Raw genomic sequence first — 24,535 nt, forward strand, 5'->3', positions numbered from 1 at the left:
TCGGTCAACCACCTTCGAACCTTACGTCACGCTCACCCAGAACGTTAGCCACCTGCTGACTCAGCCCTAGCAGAGGGTATTCTGGCAGTTCCTAGCACGTGGGCCTCCAATTGGATTTGTCCCAATTAGGAAACCTTGGCCTAGCTCTGGGGGCTATAAATACCCCATTTCACTAGAGGGTCAGATATTCATTCTTTACTTCCTTAAACTCTTGCTTGCTCTCTCTCTCTCTCTCTCTCTCTCTCTAATTGCTACCTACTTTGGGATCAGAGAACCTTGTAGGTGCCTCCCCCATTCTGTCCAACTTGCCAGATCCTGCCGCCGTGAGGATCCAGTCTGATCAGGTTAGATCAATATTGTACATAGAAAAGCGACATAACAGAAAGCTTCCACATATCCGATCATTTGGGTTGAGAAAATCCATCCTCATTCCTCGACTATTCTAAAAGAAGTTTGAGAATCAAATTGGCGAAATCCACCCGGAGTTGAATAGACGGACCAATAGCCGAGGTGCATTTTATTTACGCTAGCCCCATGAATGGCTTAAGTTTTTGGGATTGATGTCAACAAAGTCATTATCAAATTCATAATAAACATTTTGCACTATGTTAAACGAAATTTGAAAGACATGATTTCACCAACCAAAGGAGAAATACCCATCTCAAAAAAAAGTTGTCACTATCATTCTATGAATTAGACTTTCTAAGCAACATGTTGCCTTCTAAATATGAAAAATGACCCCATAATTGCAAGTCAATCACGCAAAGCAATATGGAAATATTTTCACCCTCTTTGAATACTTGTTTATTATTTTCTTTTAGTTTTTAAAATGTTTGAATAAACAATAAATTTAGTTTATATTTATTCCAAAATTAGTTATTTAATAAATTTAAAAAATAAAACTTTTTTATAATAAGAATAAAAAGTAGTAATTTATTACAACAATCAATTATTTTAATTTTTATATTCATAAAAAACTAGGTAATATTATAATGGAAAACACAAGCTGACTCAACTATTTTATGCTAAACTATCTTTTTAATCAACAAAAACTCTAAAATATTTAAGAATTTACTATTTAAATTTATTGAAATACCTTATACTTAAATATTTAAATGGTTGATCAGAAAAGGAGAGAGAGAAAATTCACCTCCAAATAACACCATGTATATTATTATATCCTAACTGTCCAAAACCTCCACTATCTCTTTCTCATTGCTCTGACTAACAGATCAAACAAACATGGAAAGTAACATGTTGAATCTGATGAAGGTGTATCCCTTAGTTTTCATATCTTTAACTTACTGTTTTTGGATTCGGTCATTTGTTTCACCAGGAGCAAAAAGACTTTTCTGTCTTCTTCCCATCATTTGTCTCAATCTCTTCATTCCTCTCACGTTTACATCTGTACACTTAAGTGGTAACTTAGGATTTTTCTTGGCCTGGCTTGCAAACTTCAAACTCTTACTATTTGCTTTCAACAAAGGCCCTTTATCCTCTGATCCATCAACCTCTCTTCCTCGTTTTGTAGCTCTTGCGTGTCTTCCAATCAAGATCCAACAAAACAACAAAAATCCTGACAAACCCCGTGATAGAATTGGTCAAACTCCAATCCCAGATCTATCTAAAGCCAATGCATCAAAAAGTTCTAATTTTACATTTCTTCAATATGCTATAAAGTTTCTTCTATTGGGGGTTTTGGTTAAACTTTATGACTACAGTGACCATATTCACCCGAAGGTTATCTTGGGTATGTACTGTTTTCACATCTATTTTTTATTGGAAATTATCTTAGCAATTGTTGCGGCATTTGCTAGAAACATTTTGGGATTGGAATTGGAACCGCAATTTAACAATCCAATAATCTCAACGTCACTTCAAGATTTCTGGGGAAAGAGGTGGAACCTGATGGTCACAAGCATCCTCCGACCGACAGTGTACGGGCCAACGCTGAAAGCAGCGAAGATCGTTGTTGGATCTAAGTGGGCCCCGCTACCAGCGGTGTTTGGAACATTTGTGGTCTCCGGTTTGATGCATGAGCTTATACTGTTTTACATGGGGAGGATGGAACCAACGTTTAGGATGTTTGGGTTTTTTGTTCTTCATGGAGTGTGTTTGACGGTGGAGATTGCGTTGAAGAAGGTGCTGACGGACAGGTGGCGGTTACCGAGATTGGTGAGTGGACCGTTGACCGTTGGATTTGTTTTTGGTACCTGCTTTTGGTTGTTTCTGCCAGAGTTTATACGATGTCGGCTTGATGTTATGGCGTTTCAGGAGTATGCTGCTCTAGGGGTGTTTGTCAAAAATGTCACTTCTGCGTTTTGAAATCATAGGATTTGCTATCAAATATCTTGTATTTTCAGTGTGTAATTGAAATATTTCTAAAGCAATATTTGTTGGAATAAATAAAGACAATCTCTCTTCTCATATGTTCTCACGCATCATGTCAGTTTTTAAAAATACGATCTGTTTTTTGAGTTTTTTTTTTATTTAATTGAATTATTCTAGGGAACTTTTTATTAACATTGGTCTCACATCAAACAGTTTATGGAGTAAGTTTTTTAGTGATATTGAATTTGTGTTGGTATTATAATAATTTGAATAAATAAAATCACTTTATTTTAATTAAAAATATCTCTACCAACATTATGTTACTCTAGGCTGGAATTATGGAAGATCTCAGTTTAGGTGACATTTAACTAAATAAATGTAGCTGGTAGATGACATGACACTACATTAAAAAAATAAGCTAATTATATTTTTCTATTGAGATCAGTCTATGACGAAGCTTCTTAGGTACTCCCTCTGATCATAAATAAGAATGAATATTTTACATCTAACTTTTCAACAGCATCAACATTACCGTGGAAATTGTCTACCATCCTCTACTTTTGAAATAAAAAGTTCAATATATATATATATATATATATATATATATATATATATATATATATATATATATATATATATATATATATATATATATATAATCCAGTTTTATTAACACTCAGCCATTCATGGGTAATTTCATGAAGACCCACGACCACCATTGGCCCATGTGTAAAAATGACACTTTAAAACCAAAAAAATAAAAGACATAGACCAATGGAAGGCCGAGACTCCTGATAAAATTATTGATTATTGATTGATTTGAATAAATTTATTTCAAATTTTGCACAGCATGCTTCACCTTTTTATTGACTATTGAAGAAAAGATTGATTTCGAGTGGATAACTGATTATGAAGAAGTGTTTAAATCTTTGAAGAAAATCTTGGCCACTGCCGGTACTTATCCAACCATTTCCGAAGAAAGTCTTGTATTTATACTTAAATGTTGTCGAAGAAGCTGTAAGTGTTGTTTTGATTAGAGAATTGACGGTGCACTTCATCTCCAAAGCCTCGGCACGGGTGGCGGTACGGTATCAAAAGATCAAAAAGGCAGCCTTGGCGTTGGTAACAACATCGCGCAAGTTGTGACGATACTTCCTTGCACAATCTATTATAGTCCAAACAGATATACCTCTAAAACAACTGTTTTACTGATTCGATGTGGCTGAGTGCCTAACAAAGTGGGCTATTGAGTTGTCCGAATTCGATGTGTCATCCGAAGCAAGGAAAGCCTTAATATCTCGGTTGTTCATTGACTTCTTAGCCGAGATGACTCTCGTGTCCCTTGAGCCGAATCATACATGGGTGGTCTTCACGAACGGATCGACCAATAGCAAGGGAAGCGACGCAGGTGTTACTATAGAAAATTGTAAGATATTGGATCGAACTCTAGTATGGTCGAAGGGTAGCTTATTGGTTCGACAGGATTAAGCATGAAGTTGAAGGTTGTTCACATGCTTGTGTCGAAGATGCTAGGGTTGTTAGCATGTTAAATTAGGTTTTAGTGTTTAAACCCTAATTTGTTAAGTTAGCTTGTTTATTAAGTTGGCTTGTGTAATGGGCCTTGTGGAGAAAAGCCCATTAGTTAGTATGTTAGGTTTTATTATAAATAGCATACTAGTCTCTCATCATCACTAAGCTGCAAATCCTAATTTGGGGTGAGAGAGGTTATTTGTTATTCTTGTAAACTTGTAATCTTGTTTTAAGAGAAAGTAAAAGAATAGCAGTTATAACCAATCTTGTGTTCCTCTTCTTCCTTGTCCTTTATTCATCCCTTATTTTATACTTTGTTCGTGGCATTGAATTCACAACAAATTGGTGCGGTGAGCGTGGAGAAGATGCCTTCAACAAAGTATGAGATTGAAAAGTTCACCGGAGTGAATGATTTCGGTCTGTGGCGCTTGAAGATGAAAGCCCTACTAGTTCAGCAGGGTTGTTTGGAAGCGTTGAAGGGAGAGGCAGCCATGAATGCAGAATTGACGGCAGCGGAGAAGACGAATATGATCGAGAAAGCACATAGCACAATTTTGTTGAGCCTTGGTGATAAGGTTCTCCGGCAAGTATCAAAGGAGACGACGGCATCAGGGTTATGGGTGAAACTTGAAAGTTTGTATATGACCAAATCGCTGGTAAATCGACTCTACCTGAAGCAAGCTTTGTATTCATTCAAGATGATTGAAGACAAAGTGTTGGCTGAGCAGTTGGATATGTTCAACAAGCTGATTCTTGATCTTGAAAATATTGATGTGAAGATCGATGATGAAGATCAAGCGCTGTTACTATTGTGTTCTTTGCCTCGATCACATGCTCACTTCAAAGAAACTCTCCTGTATGGAAGAGAGTCCCTGACCTTTGAAGAAGTTCAATCAGCCCTGTATTCTAAGGACTTGAACGAACGAAAGGAGCATAAACCTTCGACTGTTGGCGAAGGTTTGGCCGTTAAAGGAAAACTCTTACGAAAGGATGGTAAGTTTGACAAGAAGAAGGGCAAAAGCCAGTCGAAGTCTTACAGTGGCGAAGCATCTGGCATTCGATGCTATCATTGTAAGAAGGAGGGTCACACAAGAAAGGTGTGCCCTGAACGCCTGAAAGATCATGGAGGTAAGGATAATGGCAATGCAGCCATTGTTCAAGATGATTTCGAATCATCTGATGTTCTTGTGGTTTCAAGCAGTGACTCGAGAAGAGAGTGGATTATGGATTCAGGTTACACTTGGCACATGACTCCAAACAAAGACTTGTTCGAGGAATTATGTGATCAAGATGGTGGATCAGTATTGCTGGGAAACAACAAGGCTTGCAAGATTGCAGGTGTTGGATCTGTGAGGTTCAAACTCCATGATGAGTCAATAAGGTTGTTGACTGAAGTCAGGTATGTTCCTGATTTGAAAAGAAATCTACTTTCTCTTGGTGAATTCGACAAGAAAGGATATGTTTTCCAAGGAGAGAAAAGTATCCTAAGAGTCATGAAGGGTTCGAAAGAAGTTTTGAGAGGCGTGAAGAAACAAGGCTTGTATACCCTTGAGGCTGAAGTTGTAAGTGGTTCAACAAATGTTGCATCCACGAAACCTTTGTCGAAGATAGATATCTGGCACATGAGATTGGCCATGTCAGTGAAATGGGTCTGGTCGAATTAGGAAAACAAAATCTGCTTGGTGGAGACAAAGTCGAAAAGCTGAAGTTTTGTGAACCCTGTGTACTTGGAAAATCTTGCAGAGTGAAGTTCAACAAAGACAAACAAAGAACACATGGATCCCTTGATTACATCCATGCTGATCTTTGGGGGCCTGTAAGGTGTCCATCACATTCAGGAGCAAGATATTTTCTATCCATAGTAGATGATTATTCCAGAAAATTATGGGTATTCATCCAGAAGACTAAGGATGAAACGTTTGAGAATTTCAAAAGTTGGAAGACTCTGGTTGAAAATCAGACTGGCAGAAAGGTCAAGAGGTTGAGAACCGACAATGGCCTTGAATTTTGCAATGAGACATTCGACAGTTTTTGTGCTGCCTCTAGTATTGCAAGGCACAAAACTACTGCAGGTACTCCACAGCAAAATGGTTTGGCTGAAAGGTTTAATCGAACTATTTTGGAGAGAGTCAGATGCATGTTGACTAGTGCTGGACTAAAGAAGGTGTTATGGGCTGAGACTGTTTCGACAGCAACATATCTGATAAACAGATGTCCTTCGACAGCGTTAGATATGAAGACACCTGAAGAAGTTTGGTCGGGACATCCACCAGATCTCGACAAACTGAGAGTATTTGGCTGCGTAGCCTATGCTCATATTAGGCAAGACAAGGTCGAACCTAGAGCTCTGAAATGCATGTTCATGGGATACCTTGAAGGAGTCAAAGCTTATAGGCTATGGTGCCTTGAGCCAAGTCACAGGAGGTGTATCACCAGTCGAGATGTAGTTTTCAATGAAGCTGAAATGGCTTTTAAGAAAATTGATGATGTTGGTCGAAGTACAGAAACATCTGACGAAGAGCTGGAACAGGTAGAGATTCCTGTTGAAGTGGAGCATGTTGATGCTGAATTGCATATCCCTGATGAAGTCAAAGAAGAAGCAGAAGATGCTGAGGAAGTTGAGGAAACTGACGATGACTACCTATTGTCGAGAGATAGGTCGAAAAGAGTCATCAAGGCACCTCAGAGACTTGGGTATGCAAATCTTATAGCTTATGCCTTAATCTCTGCAAGTGAGTTCTAGACGAAGAACCTAGAGACTACAAGGAAGTTATGAGGAGTCGAAATAAGATTGAATGGCTGAAAGCCATGGATGATGAGATGAAATCTCTTCATGATAATCATACTTGGCAACTGATCAAGAAACCTGCTGGGGCAAGGTTAGTCAGCTGTAAATGGATTTTCAAAGTTAAGGAAGGAATTGAAGGAGTGACGTCGAAAAGATACAAGGCAAGGTTAGTTGCAAGGGGTTTCACTCAGAAAGAAGGTGTCGACTTCAATGATGTGTTTTCTCCTGTTGTGAAGCATAGGTCCATTCGAATGTTGCTTGCCATGGTGGCACAGTTCGATCTTGAACTAGAACAGATGGATGTGAAAACTGCGTTCTTGTATGGTGATCTAGATGAAACGATCCTGATGAGGCAACCTGAAGGGTATGTCGAAAAGGGGAAGGAAGATTGTGTGTGCAAGTTAAAGAGATCTTTGTATGGGCTGAAACAATCTCCTCGACAGTGGAATAGGAGATTCGACAAGTTCATGGCACGCATAAGTTTCATTAGAAGTCAGTTCGACCACTGCGTTTACTTCAGATTTCGACCTGGTAATTCTTTTGTTATTTTGTTGCTTTATGTGGATGATATTCTCATAGCAAGCAACAATGTTGAAGATGTGACGAGGGTGAAGGCTGAACTCAATAAGGAGTTCGATATGAAGGATCTGGGAGCTGCTTCCAGGATTCTTGGAATTGACATTCGAAGAGATAGGAAGAAGTCGAAGTTATGCTTATCTCAAGAGGCATATCTACGGAAGATTCTCGAAAAGTTTGGTATGTCGAATTCGAAGCCAGTTGTGACTCCAACAAACCCTCAATTCAAACTGAGTATTGATCAGTGTCCCAGTACTGATGTCAAAAGAGCCTATATGAATAGCATCCCATATGCTAATATAGTTGGTTCTTTGATGTATGCTATGGTCTGCACTAGACCCGACATAGCATATGCAGTAAGTCTTGTAAGCAAGTACATGGCGAACCCTAGAAAGGCTCACTGGCAAGCATTAAAGTGGATTTTAAGGTACATAAATGGGTCTCTGAATAGAGTTCTAATTTATGGTGGAGCCTTGGGTGAAGATAGTAAAGCAGTAATAGAAGGATATGTCGACTCTGATTATGCAGGTTGTATGGATTCCAGAAAATCTATTTCTGGATATGTTTTCACTATGTTTGGCACTGCAATTAGTTGGAAAGCAACACTTCAGAAGGTTGTTGCTCTATCAACCACTGAAGCGGAGTATATTGCCCTAACTGAAGCTGTGAAAGAAGCATTGTGGCTCGAAGGTTTTGCGAAGGAGCTGAAACTTCAAGGTCGAGGTATCACTGTTAAATGTGATAGTCAAAGTGCAATACACCTGTCGAAGAATTCAGCCTATCATGAGCGAACTAAGCACATTGATGTGAGACTGCATTTCGTCAGAGGAGTATTCGAGCGTGGAGAAGTCCAAGTGCTGAAGGTTTCGACTGAAGACAATGGTGCTGATATGATCACCAAGACATTGCCGAGTTGCAAGTTTTTCCACTGTATGCAGCTGATAAAGCTGCACAAAGAAAGCTAGTTTGTTTCCTTGATGTTGTAGAGTTATATCCAAGGTGGAGATTTGTGAGATATTGGATCGAACTCTAGTATGGTCGAAGGGTAGCTTCTTGGTTCGATAGGATTAAGCATGAAGTCGAAGGTTGTTCACATGCTTGTGTCGAAGATGCTAGGGTTGTTAGCATGTTAAATTAGGTTTTAGTGTTTAAACCCTAATTTGTTAAGTTAGCTTGTTTATTAAGTTGGCTTGTGTAATGGGCCTTGTGGAAAAAAGCCCATTAGTTAGTATGTTAGGTTTTATTATAAATAGCATACTAGTCTCTCATCATTACTAAGCTACAAATCCTAATTTGGGGTGAGAGAGGTTATTTGTTATTCTTGTAAACTTGTAATCTTGTTTTAAGAGAAAGTAAAAGAATAGCAGTTATAATCAATCTTGTGTTCCTCTTCTTCCTTGTCCTTTATTCATCCCTTATTTTATACTTTGTTCGTGGCATTGAATTCACAACAAAAATATATATGGTTTAGTAGTGGAAGTGTTTGTAAGGTTCGAGTTCCTGACCACCAGCAACCAAGCTGAATATGAGACCATTATTATCGAGATCACACTCGCGTAGAAATGGGGCCGAATGCATTAAGCTACGAACGGACTCCCAATTGGTTGTTTCCTAAATAAGAGGAGAAGCCAAGACAAATGACTCTTTCAGATTTAAGGTATTCGAGATTAATCATATGCCTCGAAAGGAAAACACCTGAGCGGATGACATATCTTGGTTAGTTAGCATTAGAAGCCCTGTAATCAGTCACTCTTTCACTCAAAAAATCAGGAAAAAAATCCTGTGTAAGGAGAAAATAATAACACTTGTGAGTAACACACTTCCACCCTCCTGGATGACCACGATTCAGTGGTATATCGAGTTAAAAATCCTTCCGACAGATCCATCTAACACAATAATAATTAAAAGAAGGTCAGGGATACAGTGGTCGGAGGAACTTTATAAAAAAAGGGGCTTATCCACACCATTGTTAAGGTGCTTAGGAAAGGAAGAGGTCAGTTATGCCCTCCTGGAAATGCAAGAAGGAATCGCCTGGCAACATCTAGGGGCAAGAGCACTAGCTAAAAAAGTTCTGAGAGCGCGATAGTATTGGTCGACCATGGTCTGAGTTTCCCAGGAGTATGTGAAAAAATTCGACCAGTGTCAAAGGCACGACGATGTTTTTAATGCCCCGACCACTTAACTACACTTATTAACGTCTCCTTAATCGTTTATGTAGTGTGGAATGGATATTCTAGGCCATGTTGAGGCTATCAATCGAGTGATAGTAAGAGTCTTGAAACAAAGTTTGGAAGAAGCCAAAGGCAATTGGACTGATGAACTACCGCATGTCTTGTGGGCTAATCGTACTACCCCATATTCTACCACAAGATAAACTACCTTTTCGTTTAACCTATGGAATAAAATCTGTTATCCAGATAGAAATCAAATAAATGAGCTGGAGGGAAGCAAATTAATTACCAGCATAAAGCAACGGAAAAGCTATCAAAGAATAAATCGACCTTTCAAAAGAAAAGAGAATGGTAGCCTCTTTCACCTGCATTGTCCTTAAACAAAACATGAATTTATGGTACAACCATCGCGTTCGGCCCCAAGGATTCCACACCGGGGATTTAATGCTTTGGAGGGAAGACAATCAGAAAGAAAAATATATGAGATGGAAAACTAGCTGCTAATTTGGAAGGTCCCTAGCGTTTGCAAGCTAGTAACGGAAGAGTGGCATATCTCTTATAGTCTCTTGAAGGATAGCAGATATCGAGGACATGGAATGTCGCTAAGTTGAAGCAGTATTATAGTTAATGATTTATTTTAATTCCATTTCTATGTAACTAATTGAATCCGATATGAATGCAACTATTTGCCTGTTATTATTCCCATATTGCGATATTTTCTCTCTATCGTCTCGTAGGAAAATAAAAACGGAAATTACTTGCATTCATGTGTATTCGATACAAACTAAATGCATTATTGTTTATCTAATACGGCTTAAAACGCACTACATTCATCGTTGTGTAGATGGCGCACCCCCACCCCACCACCTTTGGATCTAGTCAATCCAAGGGCGTTAGGTGGTGGAGCCCGGAGACACCCACCTCAGTCTGATTAATACCTCGTGGCAGGGAAGAAGATCCTTACCATACTTAGGAAACAATCCTATGTGACCTGGAGCGCACTTCAAAGGTACAAACACATCTCGATGGATCCGAGCCCCACTATTGGGTGAAGCGGCATCCAAAAATGCTAAATACAGCATACCGACACAACAAGTCAATTACAACAATACAATCGCAGAAACAAAAGTCATTAGATATATCAAAATTACGAGTTACATAATGATTATGTTAAACAGAAGGCACTGTGAAAAGCCTGAAGGTCAGGAACTATGGACTCTAGCTATTCCAAAATATTATTAAAGACAACCTTTTTTCACGTCATCGTTAGAAATATCTTAGAGCTGGTTATTCAAGGTGACCCGTTCTTCTTAGAGGCCCGCTAGATCTTTAGCCTGGTCATTTTTCTTCTCCTCAAGTTCTATTGACATTGCCAAGCTACAAAGAACTGAATCATACAAGAGTGGAAAAACTGTGGATTGAGAAGGGATGAAGATGAAGTTTTCTTCATCTGGTAAATCAATTACAGTTTGTTATGGATTTCAGTTAGCTACAATCAACTAACCTCTATCTATATATACCCAATAGTATAAAAAAGAAGATATGCACCCTATAGGATGTGGACACGTAAGCATTACAAAAAAGGAGAAAATAAAATCTAGTAATCTCCTAATACTCCCCCTCAAGTGGGAAGATAAATGTCCACCATTCCCCACTTGGAAGTAAGAGAGTCATACAATGCCCATGGTAAAACCTTAGTGAGAGGATCAGCCAGTTGCTGTGTTGATTTCACATGAATTAACTTGAGAAACTGGTTCTGTACATTCTGTCGAATGAAATGACAGTCTATGTCAACATGTCTGGATCTTTCATGGCTAAGAGGATTTGTTGCAAGTTGTACAGCAGATACTATCACAGAATACCATCACAAACTGCACATTGACTTCAAAAGTGCGCAACAGCTGACGTATCCATAGCAGCTCAGAAGTGAGAGATGCTAGAGCGCGATATTCTGCCTCGGCAGATGACCTGGCAACGGTAGGCTGCTTCTTGGACTTCCATGATATTAAGGCATCACCAAAGAAAACACAAAAACCGATGGTTGACTTGCGCGTAACCTTGCAACTTCCCCAATCAGCATCTGCAAAAGCTGTAATACGATACGAGGATTTACTAGGAAAAAACAAACCTTTGTCTGGCGTGCCTTTAAGGTACTGCAAAACATGGTGCACGCCTGCTAAGTGACTGGTACGCGACTTTTGCATAAACTGACTCAGTCTATTAACTGCATATGCGATGCCAGGTCTTGAAATTGTCAAGTACATCAGTTTTCCTATGAGTCTTTGATAGGCAGAAACATCAGCAAGACTCTCACCATCAGTATCATTGAATGATGTTGCAGAATCAAGAGGCACACGCATATGCTTGGATGCAAGATAACCTGTATCTTGAAGGAGCTGCAAGGTGTATTTTCGTTGACAAAGATGGATCCCACTGTTAGACTTTGCAATCTCCAAGCCCAAAAAATAATGAAGATCTCCCAGAAATTTAATTCTAAAGTGTTTCTGTAGGAGTGTCTTAATTTCTTTTAATTTCGTAGAATCTAGGTGATCGGAATGATGTATGAAGAATGGGTTCTGCTGTTGATCTTCCATGGCGGCGTGGAGAAAAGGAAGGAAAAAGCTTGACAAACAAATCAGAAGCGAGAGAAGAAACAAAAATCAGATATTGTGAAACGAAGATCTGCAGATGAAGTCTACTGATACCACATTGACATTGCCAAGCTACAAAGAACTGAATCATACAAGAGTGGAAAAATTGTGAAAAACTGTGGATTGAGAAGGGATGAAGATGAAGTTTTCTTCATCTAGTAAATCAGTTACAGTTTGTTATAGATTTCAGTTAGCTCCAATCAACTAACCTCTATCTATATATACCCAATGGTATAAAAAAGAATATATGCACCCTATAGGATGTGGACACGTAAGCATTACAAAAAAGGAGAAAATTGTAACACGATGAACTGACTTTTTATTAATCGGAATGTCGCGGTAAGCAAGAGTCGCCACCGACAAATTCGAAAAGGCAAAAAGAAACAGAAAAAAACCTTTTTAAAGAAATCTAAGTTCGGGGGGTAATTTATGCAAAGGGAAGGTGTAAGGCACCCTTTGCATCCATGGTTTTCCATGGGCTCTTAATTGCTTTGCTTGCTCGTTTTCAGAAAAAGTAGATGAAAGAGATAGGGACTTTAGCTTGTGAATAAGCGTTGCCCTTTTGAAAAATTATGAGAAAGAATATAATAAAAAGGTTTGAGCATTGCAAGGCAATTAGGGGCAATTACCTTAAACTCAGATGATAGGTCTCTTTTTGCCTTTCAGAATGAAAGGGTCTATCCTTGCCATAAGAGGGCAGGAAGCCTTTCGTTTGGAGGTTGAAGGGTCATCGAAGCATCCTTTGCCATAAGACTGTCCCATGCCATAGAAGGGCAGGTAGTCTAAGGTAAGGATCAGAATAAGCCTTTTCGTAGGCAGCCAGAAGATACCTCAGCCTTTTTCCGTAGGCAACATCCGAGGGTCGAGGTCATTTGTGTATCGAAGGCAGCATCATTAGGGTCGTGACCTTTTTATCTAGGCAACATGGCTGAGGTATCCTCGAATTCGAGGGACGAGGCTTATTCTGCAAAACACAAAGGCAACAGGCAACAGGCAACAGGCAACAGGCAGCAAGGCAACAGAGAGGGTTACCCAAAAAGCGTGCGTGTGTGCATCAATCACGTGATTCAATTCAAATTATATTATCTTGTAAATTAGTGATTCTAGGTTAATTACAATCTTGCACTCCCTAAATTACTAACCACGCAGTACATAATAATATAAAGCAATAAAGGGGGGCGGGAAATTGTAACCAGTGGATCCCTTATCAGGGTTTGACACAAGTAATAATAATAATCATAAAAAATATAAAGATGAGGTTTAGGGTTACCAACAACGTAGCTTTGGCAATTGACAACCCTGAAAAAGAATGTAAATAAAAGGTTGGGTGAGTGTATGGCTAATTCGAAGGTTGGCAGGGTTAACCAGAAAATAAAGAATAAATAAATAAAACAATTAATAATTAAATAAGCGAGGCCACTTAGCTTTGGTTCGATTTGATCTGATATGGTTAGAGTCGAAGGAAACCTCGGAGGTAACCCTTAAAAGACATGGCAGAAAGAGAGGGTGAACGCAAGGCAAATCCTAAAAATAAAATAACATAAATAAAATTTAAATTGGATTTAGAAATAAATTACTCAACTTTGGGGTTTGTCGAAGGCGCGCGCTTGGGGCAAATCATGTTGCTAACCCTGATAATATACAGAAAGAAAATAACATCAGTGTATGGCATGCTCTTCCTAAACCCTGATTAGGGCACAAAATTAAAATAAGAAAATACAAGCGATTTAATTAATTATTGGTCCAATGACCTAATTAATTAAATCGGGATAATTAAATCGAGTGTAAAAAAATAATTTTATGGAATTTTTGGAATTTAAATAAAATAAATAAGACTTTTTAAAGATTTTTAATAATTAAATCAATTTTAGATAATACTTTTATAAATAATATAAGAATTAGATTTTATATAATATAAATAAATAATCAACATAAATTTATTTATATAAAAAAAATTTATATAATCTATATATATATAAAACTAGTTTTTATTTGAAGAAAACAAATATATATATAAATGAAAAAAGAAGTAAATAAAATAATTATATAATTAAAAATAAAAAAAATTGGAAAATACTTATCTTGATCATGTGTGGCACGCGCTGAGGGTCTATGGTGGGCGTGCATCTTCAGGAGCGTTGGATTTGATGGAGTGAAGATCTAGTGGCTCACAGACGAGGGTGCATGGCAAGCGGGTGCATCATGATGCGTGGGATCCGAGGGCACTTCCACCCAATTTCGCGCGCTAGTTTGTTTTGAATGGGCCAATCACGCATGGCCACCTCATCATCTTCTCCACCAATTTTCAGCAGCAAACTTATTACAGCGCTCATAACCAGGGTGCTATAAAAACATGGAGCTATTACACCTGCGAAAATCATAAGAGCCAAAAAACGAAGCAAAAATATTTCGCGAATACACAGTTGCGATCGTCCAGAGATTGCGGATTACATGGAACTGGTTTTGAGTCTTAATTCTTCCTAAATTAAAAAGCCCCAAATCAAAAGCTATGAACCCTAGAATCGGGAACCATGGCAAACGAGCACGAAAACATAATTAAACATCCAGAAACATTGTAAGCATCATTATAAACAAGATTATGCCATTGAAATATGTTTATGCATCGTAAATTAGAGTAATCGAGGGACTTTAAGGAAGCGCAAACCGTGGTCTATATGAACGTGTTCTTGGCGCGAGGATGCTTGGTACCGATCTGGAAACGTTCAACGAAGTCCCTGGAGTGCGTTTGAAACCTTGAAATTCTTTGAATCGCCCTGCAAGTCAGAAACCGAATTGAGTTTTTCCTTGAATTTTTGCAAGCTTGGTTAGAGTTCTTCACTGCAAAAATCTCTCCCCTAATGCTTTGTTTACGTTGTGTATATATAGGTGAATGTATTAGGGTTGACAACACAAGAAAAAAATCTCATGTAATCTTTGATTGGAAATCTTGCAAATATGATTTATGAATGTTTCCTATTTTGGCCCAAATTGCCTCAATCCCTTCCAATTAACATGTGCCCGAAATTTTATTGAAAATAACACTTAAATGGTGATTGAAATGGATCCTCATAAGATCTTGAACCAAATATTTGATTTTCTCATAATATATTTGATTTTAATCCTTTTTAAATGACTTAAAAATTCATAATAAATCAAATAAGACATATAATTTCATGGAAAAAGATTTTGGGCCTTGGATGACTTGTGTAGTAAGATTGGATCAAAAGAACTTGGGCCCATTTACAAGATATTTGAATTCCTTCACATTTTTTCCTTCCAAAATAACCTAATTTTGACAAGGCCTATCTCCCTCAATTTTTGAGGTATGGAAGTGTTCTAGGACATTTTGGAAACCTTAGAGAGTCCTCTAACCAATGTATTTGGTCTCATATCAAAATCATTTTTCATTCTCATTTTATGAGCTTTTGAAAAAAGTGTCTTTTTGTTGACTTTTGAAAAGGACCTATAATGTATGAAGCCATATCTCTTAAACCGTTGACCTATGAGCTCTGATTCTTGGGCCATTGGATAGAGGAATGAATTCCCTTCAAAATGAGCTTTGGTGGGAATTTTTCTGATGAAGTATGAATATTTGGTGAATTTTCAAAGTTTGGTTGACTTTTTTAGTTCATGCCCAAAATAGTAACTCTTGACTTTTGACTTCTCTGATCTTTCCTTGCATCATCATGATCAACCCTTGATCAAATGATGATTTTAGGGTTATGAGAATGTTGTTGACCAAATATCTTGAGTTTTGACTGTATAATGACTGTTTTGCCCTTGGGAGTCGACTGTTGACCTAATCAGGATTTGAGGGACTAAATTTGCTCTGTTTGACTTGAAACTTTATATGGAGATACTTTGGGATGTTAGTGACCCTATGGAACCACCTTGAGCCATTGATTCAATGATTTTCCTCTGAATTATTCAAACCCTAGTTTAGAACTTCTGTGTGGGAGACTGTGTTTTGAAGCTTTGTCTTTTGATTTGGTTTTGTGTATGAAAAATAGCATGGGCAAATTTTGGGGTATGACAGCTGCCCCTGTTCAATTATCTTAAACCTGAAGATGTAGAGTGGTTTGCGCGCCAGTCGGTATCTGAAGGTGGAAGATGATTGAACATAAGAATACCAAGAAATTTGCCCTATTTGAAGTAGGGACTTTTGTCGGAGATGGGCTTGTGGATGCCATCTGGTAGTTGAATTTTGAGAAGATGTTGTTTGCGCGTTGATCGTGTCATTACCGTTCGTGGTAGATGAATTAGATCCTTGGGAATTGATCGTGTCAGTATCGTTCGTGATACTTGAATTAGATCTTGGAAAGATGATCGTGTCTTCATCGTTCGTGATGATAGAATTAGATCTGAGGAGATAATCGTGTCTTCATCGTTCGTGATGATAGAATTAGATTCTCTTGTCGTGTCAGCACCGTTCGTAGTGACTGAATTAGACTGGGAAGGCCAGTGATCGTGTCCACACCGTTCGTGATGATAGACTTAGACCTCTGAAATTTGATCGTGTCAGTACCGTTCGTAGTATCTGAATTAGATCTTCTGTCGTGTCAGTACCGTTCGTAGTAGCTGAATTAGACTGAGAAGGTCAGTGACCGTGTCTACACCGTTCGTGATGATAGAATTAGATCTCTGAGAGTTGACCGTGTCAGTACCGTTCGTAGTAACCGAATTAGATCTTTTGTCGTGTCAGTACTGTTCGTAGTAGCTGAATTAGACTTTGAAAGTGATCGTGTCATTACCGTTCGTGGTAAATGAATTAGATCTTCGAGCGTTGATCGTGTCAGTACCATTCGTAGTAGCTGAATTAGATCTTGGAAAGTTGGAGATTTCGTTCATTTGTCGGTACCTGTATTCTGAAAAAGGTAAGGTTAATCTTTATGCAATGTCATGATGCATGGGTTATGTAATGAATCCCTCAAAATAAATGAGAGCTTTTGCATGTTATGTATGAGTTCATTATGAGGTAATGTATGCAGTGTATGAACATGTTTATGACATATGATATGTGAATATGATTTATGTTGTCTTTGATTAAGAAAGTAGATCTTTATGTCCTTGTAATTGTACTGTCTGATCTTGTCTTGAAGATGCTCAGCTGGGAATTTATGATTTCTGCTTGGAGATGATCAGTGACTTGATGTTCCCTGATTGGTGATAAAGATATTGATAAATCATGTTGGAGGAGAGCGACAGTGTTGAAGATGTAAACTCTGTTGGGCAGCCATGTCTCTATCGGGAGCGTTTGAAGATATCTTCTTAATGATTACTCTGTGGGGATATGATCTTGTGAACCCGACTTTGTGGGGAGACATGGGTGAAAGTTGCCCCCAGTATTATAGTAACTACTACTTGATTTAGGACACGTCACTTAAAATGTCAAACTGGACTTGTATAGATTTGCCCCCCAGTTAGCAGGAACTTTGGAAAGATTCGCCTTGCGAGGCCTTTATAAGATGTGCACTTTAGGAGACATGCCCCTAGTAATCATATGCCCAATATGATGTCCTATGTTGGTTGAGAAGTAGCTTCAGATTTTCTTGGATGCGTGCCCCTGATTATTTTGGCATCCTTGAGAGGTTCTCGGAATCTTGACTTGATTGCCCCAGATTGTTTGGACAAATAGTTTGAAACCCACTTGAGGTGTATGCCTTTGATTGTTTGGCTTTTGAGAGATTCTTATAATCTTGACTGGATTGCCCCAGATTGGTTGGGCAAAGCATGCCATGCCCCTTGTATACGTAGGATACATTGCTTCTCGGCGTAATCTTGTCTGTCGGGATAACTTTCAGTCATTAGTTGTACCCTGTGCAAGTTCTTTCTGATGCTAACATTTGAAATTATGTAGCAGAATATGTTTAATAATGAATTCATGAGATGCAATGCATACGTTTGTCTTGAATTTTTGAAAAACCTTTAAAACATGAGATGCAAAAACACGACACTTGTAAAAAAATGATATTTGCAATAATGTTTGTAAGAATGAAATACCGACTCCTCGTTTTTGGTAAACCTTAAGGAGTCAGGATACCTTTTTTTTTTGGTGACAGTATGCTTTCGAACTAACCATGCTTCAATTAGGACTTTCAAGGGTTGTAACGTGGCTTGGTTCACGGTTTAAGAAACAAAGGATAAAGGCTCAAAGTTTATTTATCCCCACCCCTCTTCGTGATGATCTTCAGTCCTAAACTCAGTAAATTCGGCTTATGCATTCAGGTTCCAAGAGACTTTTGGGTTTGCACCTTTGATAATGATGATGATTCGCAAGCAAAGAGAATTTTTGAGATGGCAGTCACTTCTTCCTTTCGGTAGTCACAACATTGTGTCGTTCAGGAATTTATTGACTTCTCTTTTTTCATCTTTTGATATCCCTAACTTTTGCCTGAACTGTCTATTTTAAGCTTACAGTCAGCGGGATGCCTCGATTTTTGCCTAAGTCATCTTTTTGTTTTTTGACTTAGCAGGCTTTTCTTTGTGCATATATTTATTCATTTTTTTTGAAAGATATTGACTGCCTTGCTTAATGATTGATGAACCATCATTGGCTTTTGATTGACATCTCCAACACTTCTTTGATGTGTACGGATGAACGCTTGTGATTGAAACCTTTGTTGAAAGGTGTACAGAGTGATTCTCTTAAAATAGAATGCACAGCCAAACTAACTGAGAACTACCCTGCCCCAGGTTAAAAATGCGGGTGTTTCGTACAAAAAGAAACTTCTACTCCTTAGGCTCAAAGGGGTTGACGAGGGATTACCATCCTTATATCTCCACTGTTTAGGAATTGAAACAATGCCTGTACATCGTCAGCATAGTCCGTTCAAAAGCATATTGTATGAGGTTGCGGTATCATTTTCGTCATCCTTCCTCAAAAGGTATACAACTTTAGCAGGAGTTGAGTATCACAAAAACATATGCAGAATAAAGACATAATTTAAAATGAGTGATAACGAAATAATTTATTCAAGACAAATATATGCAATGCACTGATGATGATTATTAAAACAAATAATGTCTATCATAATTTGAATGTTTAAACAAACAGAATAGAAATTGCAAATGAAAGTAAATCTAATGATCTAAAGTTCATCCACTATGACATTAATCATTCTTGTCGTGATTGTGCCTGGGAGCAGGGATCACTATAGGAGTCTGGGGATGAGGGAATTCAATTTCACCAGCATCGATCATGTCTTGAATCTTGTTCTTCAATGGCCAACAATCATTTGTATCATGTCCAGGGCTATTGGAGTGGTATGCGCACCTCGCATTGGGCTTATAGCTGGGAGCGGAAGTGTTGGGCTTTACAGGAGGACCCCTCACAGTGATCAAGTTTGCTTTCAACAAATGTTGTAATGCCTGAGCCAGTGACATGTTGATCTTCGTGAACTGACGCTTAGGTGCTCCTGACTTGCATCTTTGTTGTGGAACTGGTGTAGAGATCAGAATTGTCCCTACAGATTGGTTGGGTTCATTGTGACCTTTCCGATTGTTCCCAGCATTAGCCACATGAGATTCCTCAGGTGAATTGAAATCAATCATCTTATCATCAATGAGGTCTTGGATTTTATTCTTCAATAGCCAACAATCGTTAGTGTCATGTCCGATGCTGTCGGAGTGGTAAGCACATCTTGCATTAGGATTATACTGATGAGACGAAATGTTAGGATTCCGAGGAGGATCCCTCAAAGTCATTAGCCCTTTCCTCAGCATCTGTTGCAACGCTTCGGCCAAAGTCATGTTGATCTTTGTGAATTGTCTTTTAGGCGCGTTATGCTTATGTTGTGGTTGTGATGCTGATGTGGAGATCAGAGCTTCCCCAACTTGTTGTTTACACATGGTATTAGCCATGTAAGGCCCCCCAGTTGAATTGAAGTCAATGATCTTGTTGTCAATTAAGTCTTGGATCTTATGCTTCAATGGTCCACAATCCTCTGTGTCATGGCCAGGGCTATTCGAATGATAAGCACATCTCGCATGGTACTTATACCCAGGAGCAGGATTTGTAGGGATTGAATATGAAGGTAATAAGGTTATCAAGTTCTGGTTGAGCAGTTGTTGCAGAACTTGAGACATCGGCATGTGCAACGGAGTGAATGATCGCTTAGGTTTGGATTTCCATTTATCTTGCACACCTTGCTCCCTTTGTTGGTCCTTCTCCTTCTCGGACAGAAGTGCCTTTAATTCTTCTTGCCCCTTGGCTAAGTGAAAGATTATTTTCTGGAACTGGTTATTCTGAGCCTGAAGATTTTTGACAGATTGTTCGAGATCCATCTTTCTTACTGAAATAAACAGCGGAAAGATGAGGTATTGGCTTTTATGAAACCTGTGATGTAATGTTTATGAATGATATGATTATGCATATGCAATGTTTTCAAGGAATTGAAAGAATTTTAACTCGTGTTGAAACAAAGAAAAAACATTATTTATTAATTAAATTGTAAGGTCATAACCCCAAAAGTTACATTAAAATAAAAGAAATTAATAATAAATAAAGACACTAAATTCCAGGATTTTTGTCTTCCTGACGACGCTTCCTCTTTAGGACCCGGACTTCTTCCTTGTGTGCCTTGATCATTTCCTCTCTTTCTTGAACAAGCCTAGAAATTTCGTTTTCCCATGAATTAATCTGATCTGGAGAAACAAAATCTTCAATCTTCCATTTGCGGGAAAAGTAATCAAGTAAAGTCTCTCGCTCTTTGGCATCTTGTACTAACACCTCTTTTTCAGCTTCCACTTTTAGTAAGCGTCTCTCAAAGTCTTCCCTTTCCCTTTTCAGTCGGTTAACAGTTGCAACCAGGTCTTCATTTGGAGCAGGAATATATGGCTCAAATGCAATTGGGGCAGCAGGAGGAGCTACCCTTGGAACTATGGGTGTATCAGATGGATAAGGCATCCCAAATTCCATAACTCGATCATAAACCCATTGGAAATATGGATCCCATGGCATATAATTTCTCCTTCCTATATCCTTTGCGCCAACTTTCTTTACTTTCATCCAAGCTTTGATGAAAAGGTCTCTCTTCTTCTCTTTGTCGGAATCATAATGGAAATATTCTGCACTAAGATACAAAGAACGCGGTTTGTCCTTCAAGGCAAAGCCAAACTGATGTCGAGCTAGAATGGGATTATAAGATATTCCTCCACGAACACCAAGAAGAGGTATATTAGGGAAATCTCCACAACTATCAAATAGCAAGGTTCCCTCGAACTTCTTTTGGTACCATAGGATGTCGTCGAAAGAAAGCTTCATAATTCTCTGAGCCCAAGTTAATCCTTCTTCATTCTTTCTTACGGAGAGAGGTAAGTGCGAAATAAACCACTTATGCAATAGAGAAGCACATCCTAGGACACAACCTTTCCTTTTTGATACTCGGAAATGAATAGAATGTAGTAAGTCACCAAGTAAAGTAGGAACCGGATTCTTGCTAAGGAATATATTGATAGCAGCCACATCAACAATTTTGTCATAATGGAAAAACAAAACTTGTCCATAAATTAAGAGAGACAACACAGCTTCCAAGGCATCCATACTTGAAGCTTTAGCAAGAATCTCCGCTTTTTCGTAGAGGAAATCAAGGGGTAATCCAGAATACTCTTTCTTACTAATCCAAACCTTCTCAATTTCTGATCTTGGCAAGTGCAGGGCAGCAGCAATGACTTCCAACTTAGGCTCTTCTTCTTTACCAGTATAAGGAATTTTATTAAGCACAGGAAGTCCAAGCAAGTAGGAGAATTCTTCCAAGGATGGTACTAACTGAAAATCTCTATAAGTGAAGCAATGTAGTAACGGATCATAGAATTGAACCATGGTGTTGAGGAGAACGTCATCCACATTAGTTCGTACCAAACTTATGAGTGTATTGAGAGAATCACTGAATTTGAGAGAACCAGAGATGTTGTCGCAGAAAATCTTCAATTGCGTTGGCACTTTCTTGAAATTGAGGAAGAACGGTTTACGGCCTTTTGTTTCCATATTCAAACAACCTACAAAACAACATACGGTTAAGAAACCTCCAATTCCTTGAAATGGGTTAGTTATGCCATGTATGAATGATGCATGTATGCATGATGCACATACACAAGTAAATCCACACAAATCACACAATTTTTGGATTAAGGCTTGCGTGGAGTTTGATCAAGTGTCCTTCCCAAGGGTATTTCTACGGATAAGGAAATTTCAGCAACGGGTTCTACCAAGTGACTCAGAATTGTCGACCCTCCTAAAGCACCCTCGAACATGATACATACATACCATGCAATGATACTTTGAGAAAGAGCCTATCTGAGCTGTAGTATCGGGTAGCGACTATGCTCTCAACATACATCAAGAGTAGTCCCCCCACTACGTTCCTAAAAGTCAGGATGGGTTAAAGGTTACTAACGGTCCTTGAGCTCCGACTCACCCACAGGTATCCACACGAACCTCCCTCATACAAGAGAAGCATGTAAACACCTATAGAGGCCTAACTCAAGCGTGAACTCTCATATTGACCAATCCTCCACATACATGAAGGAGGTCGCCATGACTATGCCACTTCCTATCTTAGATGTACTTGAATCCGGGAATAGGATTCGTCCTTCAGTTAATTCCCAAAACGCCCCTGAAAAATAAAACAAACAAAGCAAACAATAGAAAACATTTAAAATGAATCCTAAACTTTTAAGGTAACCCCTCTTAATCGAAATCTCCCCAGCAGAGTCGCCAGTTCTGTAACACGGTGAACTGACTTTTTATTAATCGGAATGTCGCGGTAAGCAAGAGTCGCCACCGACAAATTCGGAAAGGCAAAAAGAAACAGAAAAAAACCTTTTTAAAGAAATCTAAGTTCGGGGGGTAATTTATGCAAAGGGAAGGTGTAAGGCACCCTTTGCATCCATGGTTTTCCATGGGCTCTTAATTGCTTTGCTTGCTCGTTTTCAGAAAAAGTAGATGAAAGAGATAGGGACTTTAGCTTGTGAATAAGCGTTGCCCTTTTGAAAAATTATGAGAAAGAATATAATAAAAAGGTTTGAGCATTGCAAGGCAATTAGGGGCAATTACCTTAAACTCAGATGATAGGTCTCTTTTTGCCTTTCAGAATGAAAGGGTCTATCCTTGCCATAAGAGGGCAGGAAGCCTTTCGTTTGGAGGTTGAAGGGTCATCGAAGCATCCTTTGCCATAAGACTGTCCCATGCCATAGAAGGGCAGGTAGTCTAAGGTAAGGATCAGAATAAGCCTTTTCGTAGGCAGCCAGAAGATACCTCAGCCTTTTTCCGTAGGCAACATCCGAGGGTCGAGGTCATTTGTGTATCGAAGGCAGCATCATTAGGGTCGTGACCTTTTTATCTAGGCAACATGGCTGAGGTATCCTCGAATTCGAGGGACGAGGCTTATTCTGTAAAACACAAAGGCAACAGGCAACAGGCAACAGGCAACAGGCAACAGGCAGCAAGGCAACAGAGAGGGTTACCCAAAAAGCGTGCGTGTGTGCATCAATCACGTGATTCAATTCAAATTATATTATCTTGTAAATTAGTGATTCTAGGTTAATTACAATCTTGCACTCCCTAAATTACTAACCACGCAGTACATAATAATATAAAGCAATAAAGGGGGGCGGGAAATTGTAACCAGTGGATCCCTTATCAGGGTTTGACACAAGTAATAATAATAATCATAAAAAATATAAAGATGAGGTTTAGGGTTACCAACAACGTAGCTTTGGCAATTGACAACCCTGAAAAAGAATGTAAATAAAAGGTTGGGTGAGTGTATGGCTAATTCGAAGGTTGGCAGGGTTAACCAGAAAATAAAGAATAAATAAATAAAACAATTAATAATTAAATAAGCGAGGCCACTTAGCTTTGGTTCGATTTGATCTGATATGGTTAGAGTCGGAGGAAACCTCGGAGGTAACCCTGAAAAGACATGGCAGAAAGAGAGGGTGAACGCAAGGCAAATCCTAAAAATAAAATAACATAAATAAAATTTAAATTGGATTTAGAAATAAATTACTCAACTTTGGGGTTTGTCGAAGGCGCGCGCTTGGGGTAAATCATGTTGCTAACCCTGATAATATACAGAAAGAAAATAACATCAGTGTATGGCATGCTCTTCCTAAACCCTGATTAGGGCACAAAATTAAAATAAGAAAATACAAGCGATTTAATTAATTATTGGTCCAATGACCTAATTAATTAAATCGGGATAATTAAATCGAGTGTAAAAAAATAATTTTATGGAATTTTTGGAATTTAAATAAAATAAATAAGACTTTTTAAAGATTTTTAATAATTAAATCAATTTTAGATAATACTTTTATAAATAATATAAGAATTAGATTTTATATAATATAAATAAATAATCAACATAAATTTATTTATATAAAAAAAATTTATATAATCTATATATATATAAAACTAGTTTTTATTTGAAGAAAACAAATATATATATAAATGAAAAAAGAAGTAAATAAAATAATTATATAATTAAAAA

At 38.3% G+C, this 24,535-nt stretch overlaps 3 protein-coding genes across 3 annotated transcripts; 1 reads left to right on the forward strand and 2 right to left on the reverse strand.

The window, feature by feature from the left end:
• The first annotated feature begins 1,151 nt into the window (after positions 1-1,151).
• LOC131606611 (acyl-CoA--sterol O-acyltransferase 1-like) lies at positions 1,152-2,429 on the forward strand. The gene has a single exon (XM_058878808.1). The coding sequence runs from the start codon at positions 1,243-1,245 to the stop codon at positions 2,323-2,325; it is 1,083 nt and encodes a 360-aa protein (XP_058734791.1). The 5' UTR covers positions 1,152-1,242; the 3' UTR covers positions 2,326-2,429.
• An 8,588-nt stretch (positions 2,430-11,017) lies between these two features.
• LOC131604647 (uncharacterized mitochondrial protein AtMg00810-like) lies at positions 11,018-11,756 on the reverse strand. Its single transcript, XM_058877078.1, has 2 exons — positions 11,259-11,756; positions 11,018-11,161 (listed from the first exon to the last, which is right to left on the reverse strand). The coding sequence occupies exons 1-2, from the start codon at positions 11,754-11,756 to the stop codon at positions 11,018-11,020; spliced, it is 642 nt and encodes a 213-aa protein (XP_058733061.1).
• An 8,800-nt stretch (positions 11,757-20,556) lies between these two features.
• LOC131604648 (uncharacterized) lies at positions 20,557-22,032 on the reverse strand. The gene is made up of 3 exons (XM_058877079.1): positions 21,904-22,032; positions 21,475-21,813; positions 20,557-21,342 (listed from the first exon to the last, which is right to left on the reverse strand). Exons 1-3 carry the CDS (start codon positions 22,030-22,032, stop codon positions 20,557-20,559), a joined length of 1,254 nt encoding a protein of 417 aa, XP_058733062.1.
• Between the last annotated feature and the right edge of the window lie 2,503 nt (positions 22,033-24,535).

Source organism: Vicia villosa, linkage group LG5 (assembly GCF_029867415.1).
Source record: "Vicia villosa cultivar HV-30 ecotype Madison, WI linkage group LG5, Vvil1.0, whole genome shotgun sequence".
Classification (NCBI taxonomy): domain Eukaryota; kingdom Viridiplantae; phylum Streptophyta; class Magnoliopsida; order Fabales; family Fabaceae; genus Vicia; species Vicia villosa.

Excerpts from the sequence above, each read along its gene's own strand:
- LOC131604648 (XM_058877079.1), bottom strand. The coding sequence starts at position 22,032 with ATGGAAACAAAAGGCCGTAAACCGTTCTTCCTCAATTTCAAGAAAGTG. Across the intron at positions 21,814-21,903 it reads TCAATACACTCATAAGTTTG|TTAGTACCATCCTTGGAAGA; the intron begins GTACGAACTAAT and ends AGAGATTTTCAG. Across the intron at positions 21,343-21,474 it reads TATTCCTTAGCAAGAATCCG|AATGAAGAAGGATTAACTTG; the intron begins GTTCCTACTTTA and ends TCCGTAAGAAAG.
- LOC131606611 (XM_058878808.1), top strand. The coding sequence starts at position 1,243 with ATGGAAAGTAACATGTTGAATCTGATGAAGGTGTATCCCTTAGTTTTC.
- LOC131604647 (XM_058877078.1), bottom strand. The coding sequence starts at position 11,756 with ATGCGTGTGCCTCTTGATTCTGCAACATCATTCAATGATACTGATGGT. Across the intron at positions 11,162-11,258 it reads TCAATGTGCAGTTTGTGATG|AATGTACAGAACCAGTTTCT; the intron begins GTATTCTGTGAT and ends TTCATTCGACAG.